A 7,948-nucleotide genomic window follows, 5' to 3' on the forward strand; every position below is an offset into this window, starting at 1 on the left:
CTGATCATGTGAACTGTTCACCTGATTTTAAACATGAAACTTCAAACGTGAAACAGGTGGCTACCTCTTTGGAATTGTGATCAACCCACAATACTGACGTCAGCCACTCACCACTAACAGTTTCCAGTGCTTTGTGGAGTTACGATCATTATTTTTACTGGTCGTTGATTTCATAGGCGGTGGATGTGATAGACCTGAGTCCCCCCTCAAGATCCACCACCGATGATAATTTTTATCATATTCTGTTTCTAAATTCACGAATAATTGATATTTATTCGATTTTACACGGCATTATTTAAAAAAGCACAGCCTATAAGAAATCAGGTTTCCTGGTTTCCTAATGACTAAATTTACTATTTCAGCTCAAAGTTGTCCCAGTACACCTCCACATATTGAGAATGCTCATGTCAGTGGCAGAGGAAACGTTGTTGGGAGTGTTAGGAAGTACACTTGTCGCAAAGGCTTCATGGACACGTCTTATCCAAAGGGGACCAACAAAGCCAGATGCCGTGAAAACTTCAGATGGAGTCAACCCGGGCTCCGCTGCACGGGTCAGTGTAATGTGTTGTGTGTATGGGTCCCGAAAGTAGGTCACGGCAATTTGAGAGACCTTAGTACTTCCGGTGACAAACGTACCTTTTCGAATGGTTGTCATTTGACAGTAAGGAATAACACATTTCCGATCTGACCATACCCTAATTAGCCAACAATTACGACTGTCAACAGGTGTGACAGCCAAGTATGGGTGTACTCCTCCTCCGGTCTAGTTAAGTTTTACCTGGCGTTCGCGAAGTTTGGGTCCAGAACTGGTTCTTATATAAACGCTTATCACCGGAAATCTGGTACCAGAAGTAAGCTGGGTCCCGTCTGGCATATCGCAAGTTGGCGCGGAACCAGCCGGGGACCAGCTTATATTAGTACCGAAAGTAGCGCCCCGCGTGACTTACAGGCCCTATTCTGTGTAATCAGTATGACTTCTAAATACTACCTATACTTCTACAGATTACATTCCAAACAGCCTAATGTAATTGGGAATGTCTTACGTTTTTGACTGTTTACAATTATTTTATTCATTTTCTGATTATGTCAACTGTTCACCTGAATTTAAAACACGAATCCAATCGAGATGATATTGGGTATTCTAAAAAGTGACGTTGCAAGATCAAATGCCTTGGTGACCGCCTCGCTGGGTAAAATCACTGTTGACATGTGGCAACACTGTGTAACTAAGGTTGTCAATGAAATTGATGCAGGTTGCTGGTCTCGTGATGGTCTCCAACAGGCAACTGTCGCACCGCCCAAGGTGATTTTAACCAAGACTAGCAAAGGGTGTGTTGTAACATAAATGCCAGCCACTGATATCTGCCTGTTGATCAGTGTATATAATTACAACTGTTTAAACGGCAGTACGAGTGTCGATCAAAAGGTAGTCGGCCTCACCTAGAAAATGATACAAATTCAGCTGTGTTTATGTTTTATTTTTCTACATATATATATCATCTGTCAACCTCTTGTTTTCTCTATTCATTAATGAATTATCAGATGAATTATCAATATATGGTAAATATGGTATACAGTTATTTCCTGACTTGTTAGAAATGTTATTACTTGTGTTTGCAGACGACGTCGTTCTTGTGTCTGATACAATTCCTGGGTTACAGAATCAACTTAATATTTTGTATAATTTCTCTACTTTTAAAATGAGAAATTGTGTTAATGATCTGCACTAAGTGGTGAAAGGGCTTTAATGGAAGTAATTACTAAACTCAGTAAAATTGGAATTATAGATCCGAGTGTGTTCTTTAAAATATTCCATACGCAGATACATCCAATATTACTTTATGGGGCTGAAATATGGAGAATGCATAAGTTTGATCAAATAGAACAGTTCCATTTGATAGCCTGTAAAAAAAAAAAAATGTCGCTCCACAAACTCCTATCGCTATTGTCTACGGTGAGTGTGGAAGGTACCCTCTTTATATAAATGCATTGTGTAAACCCTGAAATATTGGTTACAAAATCACTCGTATGAATGAAGACAGAATTCCTTTAAAATTTTATAAAATGCAAATGTACTATGATAATTGGGGATATAATACAGATGCTTCATATATACTGAACAACATTAGAAACGCACCACACTAAATGCATTGACGATGAACAGATACCATAGGAACATCTCAGTCTGACGGGGATATTTCGTATTATATGAATGGTGCGTTTCTAATAGTGTTCAGTATATGTAATAAATGTTCTGTTTTCACAGGGTTTTGGTTATGTCTGCATTTCTCAGACGGTCGGTGATAAAGCTTCATTTATAAATGAATTCAAATCAGTTGCAATTAATATGTTTTTCCAGTCATGGACGTGTAAAATAAATAATAGCTCACTATGTTGTTTGTATAGAGAATTTAAAAGTCTTTCAGTCCCCGAAATATATTTATCATGTATTCTCGATAGAAAATTAAATTTTGATGTGGATTCCTAAGATTGAAGTATAATGAAGGTATATGGCAAAATATTTATGTAACGGAACGCAACTGTCGATTGTGCAATTTAGGAGTAGAAGATAAGTACAACTTTTTATTTGTTTGTAATGTCTATAATGCTCTTAGATCAAAATATTTACCGTCTGTATACTGTCAAAAACGTAATTATCATAAGTTGAAATCCCTATTAACTACTTATAACGAAACACTTCTAAGAAAATTATGTACATATTCATACCATGCATATGAACCAAGAGAAACAACATACTTGCAAATTCACTCAGATATATATTTTTGTACGATTTCTCCATGTACTGTATCATTATAACTATGTGTTTTAAACTCAACCTTTGCTATTGTATACATGTGTAAATGTATGTAAAGTTTGTATATATTTTGGCTACGGGCCTGTGGCCTATAGACAATAGAAAGACTTGACTTGACCACGAGCAAATGGGGATTTGCTATGTTCCAGCCTCACGATCCCCGCTTTGTTTGACTATTATCTGAGGGCATACCATTATCCAAGAGGTACTAATTGACAGATCGATTTTCATTTTCGGCAATTAAAGAAATATCATACCCCAATATGTTGTGAAGACTAATATCTCGTTAACCACATTACCCATATTTGTGGAATTTTGGATATGGCTTTGCTAATTATTCCTTCAAAATACAATGGAAGATTTTCAAGCATTGGACATAGAGAATATAGTTATATACTGAGCTAACCCAAACAAGAGAGTACAAATAAGACATAACATTCATTCTTCGTCTTTATCTTTAGCTCTATTTTAATATTTATAATACAGACAGCAAATGAATAATGACATTCATGTAACACTGACACGCAAACCTCAAATATGGCAGGAATTAGATTAATTGTTACCAATCTGGGAAAGCTTCGATTTGTCATGAATTAATAATTATAAAAATACAACTAAATTGATATAATTTTAAATTGTGTGACTTTGACCTTAGCCGAAGATGGTCCGCTCAAGACCCTTTGTGCTGGACATGTCTACAGTTCTTTTACAATTCACAGGGTAAATATTAACACTAAAGTATGAACACAGTAATAACAATTGTCGTCCTCTGTACCCCTTTGAACTATTGACAATAACTTTCAGCAATATTTCAGGTCCTTGGATCCGGAAGGAAACCGAAGCTACGCGCAGAGGAAGGAAATACGTTGAGCTGACAGAAGAGGAACTGAAGCATGTATTTGCCGATAGAACACTCATCTTTCAAGTCAAAACCTGCCACGATGCCAATTTCAACTACGACAAATACGAGACTCTTACAAATTTCACGGACAAAATAACCATTGGGGGTGGGGGTAATACTTACTGGAAGATTTACCGTTGTAATCAAATAAAAGAAAATAATATCGTTTCCTGTAAGGAGTTTAGAAGCTTCTGGATCAAGTTTCATGGCAATAGAGTACAGATGGGTAAAGGGAATACAGTAGGGGAGAGAGAAGTTATATCGTGTGAACATAAGTTCAAGGTCATCCATTTGAGAATTTCAACTTACATTCGAAATGCTGGGACGTGGCTTTTCAAAATACACGGCGGGTAGGATCAGAAATGTTAAAATAAAAATGAAATCATGATGCCAAGGGCCTGGCCTGTTTGATTGTTGTTGTTTATTGATTACATTTACTAGCTTGTAATTACTGGACTGATAAAGCTTAACTTCCGTCGTCTAGAACTGATCGATCGATAGTTGTATAACGCCACATTCAGCAATATTTCAGTTATATGGAGGAGTTCTGTAAATAAACGAGTCTGGAACAGACAATCCAGTGATCAACAGCATGAGCATCGATCTACGCAATTGGGATACAATGTGTTAATCAAGTCAGCGAGCCTGTCCACCCGATCCCGTCAGGCGTCTCTTACGATAAGCATTGGTTGCTGAAGACCAATTCTAAGCCGGATCTTCACGGGTCGATTGGTGAATGGGAATTTTCTGTAAGATGGGCGTGGTTTAATTGTATCTACGCAGAGCACAGCCCCGGCTGATCCGTGGAATGGCTCTCCGGAACACCATGTTAAAGATCGTAGTAGTCACTATATATACAGACAACCATGGCAGCAACCAAATGTAGAACCTCATTCTAGGGATCGCGGAGATGTATGGTACTTCTACAGTTTGCATGGATATGTATTCAGCTACTAATTAACTACTGTCGTCACAGACGAGAAAAATGTCGTGTGAAAAATGTCATCTTCGCAACAGATTTGTAACTGCAACCTCCACTAGCATATTCATGAGAGCTTGATCGATTTGGAGGGGCAGTGTAATGGTCTGGGGAGTATAACGTGACTGTCATCAAAGGGATACTGCCTTACAGTGTAGGGACCAAGGTTTGGCTATAATTCCTTCAGCTACATGGTTCTGAACTGACATTTTAACAGTGCAACTATACGCCACCTACTGGAGTTCGAACACGCTAAAGTTTACGTAAATAAAAAAACAATATGTGAAATGCTTGACTTCCTCACTGATTACATCTCTGTCAAATTAAGAGGCTAATGGACATTTGGACAAGACGTAGGCATCCCCAAGGGCTCCCATCCTTGCGGATCTGTTTCTCTCTTCATATTAATCTGAATTTTTGCTCGGGATGTCAGAATTTAACTAAGCTAATTTGGCAATGAATTTTAACATACATGAAAGATCTAATATCGTCCAATAACCATCGAATAACTGATTCCCTTCCAGTTGAGTTGAGTTGAGTTGGGCTTTACGTCACATCGGCATTATTCCAGCCATATAGTGACGAGAACAAGTTTGCATTAATATACATTGTAAGTACAGAGTCAGAATGAGTTTTATTTCAAAAAAATATATTCATTACATTGTCATTTAAAACACAGAGAAAGTCATAGCACCAAATTTAAAAGCAGGCAGTTCGTTAGTCACATTACACAGTTACAATTTATGATACAGATCAACTTCCCTCAGGTAGTTCACTATCAGATGAGCGCTCACGCGGGAGAATAGATCTTTCAGATTTGTTGCATCATAATGTGAGTCCCTTGCAGACGACAAGTCCACACAGTCAAGCAGAATATGCTTGATGGGGAAAACCTCATCGCAAGTGACACACATGGGGGTCCATCCCCATCCGTCTTCAGCAGATAGTCATGTGTAAACCGACTGTGGCCAATACGACATCGTCGTAAAATTACCTCATCACGTCTTGACTGACAACCCAAGTAGGTATAACCAATTGTTGGCTTTAATTCATACAGCTTATTTCTTCCTACTTGAGTGTCCCACCTTTTTTGCATGAGGTCCTGAGTATAGCTTTTGATAGTGGGTTTGGAATCACTGTAGGGATCAGCAGTGGAGATAAGGGCTTGTCAAGAGCTGCTTTAGCTGAAGCATCGGCTTTTGTGTTACCTGCTATGCCGACGTGATCCGGCAACCAGCAGAGGACGATGTCACATTGGCCAGTAGAAATGTCGTGATGAGGAGACGGTGTTTTTCAGTGGTGAATGCGCGGGGCGGCCATACACGATATTGAACTGAGAAATTTCGCATTTTTATTCTTGTGACTTGACATTCTGTATACCCATGTTTTGGAACGGCGGTGTAGCCTAGTGGAACTGATTATGGCACTGTCAGTGTATCGAGTACATCACACAGATCTCAGCAATGAAATAATAACAATTTAACCATCTTATCATCTCTTGTTCTTTTCTAGTGCCCTGAAGAAAGAATGTGAAGTTTCTTTTTTGACTCAGTATACATACTCATGCTGTCTTGTTGATGTAATACGCATCTTATCTCCTACAGTGGAGGAAATAAAGATGATGATGATATATCCTACGATTTAATATGGTGGTAGGTTTACATTTTCCTTGAATGTTTTGGGACTTACGTATCCTCTCAGGAGGACCATAATTTTACAGTACTTTAACACCCTTTGAGGATACAGCCGCTAGCAATCTCACTTACTAATCTAAACTACCAATCATAAAAGTACACCTATTTACAAGACATATTACTCAAACTTTGTCTATCAATTCGAACTCTTTTAAATTTCGATAATAAAATTATGAATGACCCTTAACATTTTAACACTGAAATATTTATCCCTTGTGATGGAAAAATCAATACAGTCAAGCCGGGCATGCTTGACCGTGATTCTTTCATCACAAGGGATGCAAAATGGAAAAACATCATCTTTCAATAAGTATTTGTGTGTATACCGCGTATGGCCAATGCGACATCGTCGCATAATGACCTCTTCAAATCTGGACTGACAACCCAAGCAGGTGTAACCAATATAGAGATTTATTTCATGTAAATTTATTAATACCTACTTGGGTGTCCCACTTCTTCTGCATCTGATCATGGATGTACGATCTAATGGTTGCTTTGTAATCGGAGTATGGAATGAGAAGTGATGTCACAGATTTGTTGAGTGCTGCCTTAGCAGCAAGATTGGCCATTGTGTTCCCAGAAATGCCAACGTGGCTGGGTAACCAACAAAACGACGATGTCGTATTGGCCAGTAGCAAGATCATTATATAATTCAATAATTTCTATTAAAAGTGGACGATTGCAAGATACTTTTTTGTAGCCTGAAGGCAAGAAAGAGAGTCTGAAATTATGATATATTGTTTATATTTGGGGTGTCTATTATTATATTTAAGAGTTGATAGTATTGCATATGCTTCTGCTGTGAAAATAGAGCTATAATCGAGAAGATATTGGTATCAATCCAACGACAGTAGCACAAGCCACTGCGCTACCATCCTTGGACCCATCTGTAAATAATGATTTGTATGTATGATATTTACTTTTGAATTGGTTGTATTTTTGTTTATATTGTAATTCATTAGTTTCGGATTTTTAAACGTTGTCAGTGTTAGGTCAACTGGTGTCCTTACTAATTGCGAGGGAGGAGAAGAAAGAAGGCGGAAAGGAGCTATATTTTGTAGATCAATGCCAGCATCAGAAAGGAAAGGTTTTATTCTTCTTCCTAGAGGCGGAATAAGAGATGACTTCTTGCTGAATAGATCCCCATTATGAGTATTAAAAACACAGTTAAATACAGGGTTAGACTCGTTAGAATATAGTTTTGTAATATACTGTAAGGATAATTGATACGCCGTTGGTTAAGAGAAAGCTCATCGGCCTCGATATAGAGACTGTCAACAGGAAATGTTCTGAAGGATCCAAGACAAAGTCTTAGGCCTTGGTGGTGGATGGAACCAAGTAGTTTCAGGCTGCTTTTACAGGCCCCAGCATATACGATGGAGCCGTAATCAAGTTTTGATGAGTGATCTGTACAAGTGACGGAGGGATGCTAGATCCCTTCCCCACTTTGAATTGGAGACAACTTTTAATAGAAGGCCTTCAGACATTTTGTCTTCAGATATTTTATGTGTGGTGAAATGATCAAATGATGGTTGAAAATTAGTCCCAAACATCTGGCT

The 7,948-nt window shown here is 38.2% G+C and overlaps 1 protein-coding gene across 1 annotated transcript; it reads left to right on the forward strand.

The window, feature by feature from the left end:
* Nucleotides 1-303: 303 nt before the first annotated feature.
* LOC124285779 lies at nt 304-4,163 on the forward strand. Its single transcript, XM_046722048.1, has 2 exons — nt 304-551; nt 3,631-4,163. The coding sequence occupies exons 1-2, from the start codon at nt 341-343 to the stop codon at nt 4,068-4,070; spliced, it is 651 nt and encodes a 216-aa protein (XP_046578004.1). The 5' UTR covers nt 304-340; the 3' UTR covers nt 4,071-4,163.
* Nucleotides 4,164-7,948: the final 3,785 nt, after the last annotated feature.

The sequence above is a fragment of the Haliotis rubra genome, unplaced genomic scaffold (assembly GCF_003918875.1).
Source record: "Haliotis rubra isolate DU_JTF1 unplaced genomic scaffold, ASM391887v1 Scf369, whole genome shotgun sequence".
NCBI classification, from domain to species: Eukaryota; Metazoa; Mollusca; class Gastropoda; order Lepetellida; family Haliotidae; genus Haliotis; species Haliotis rubra.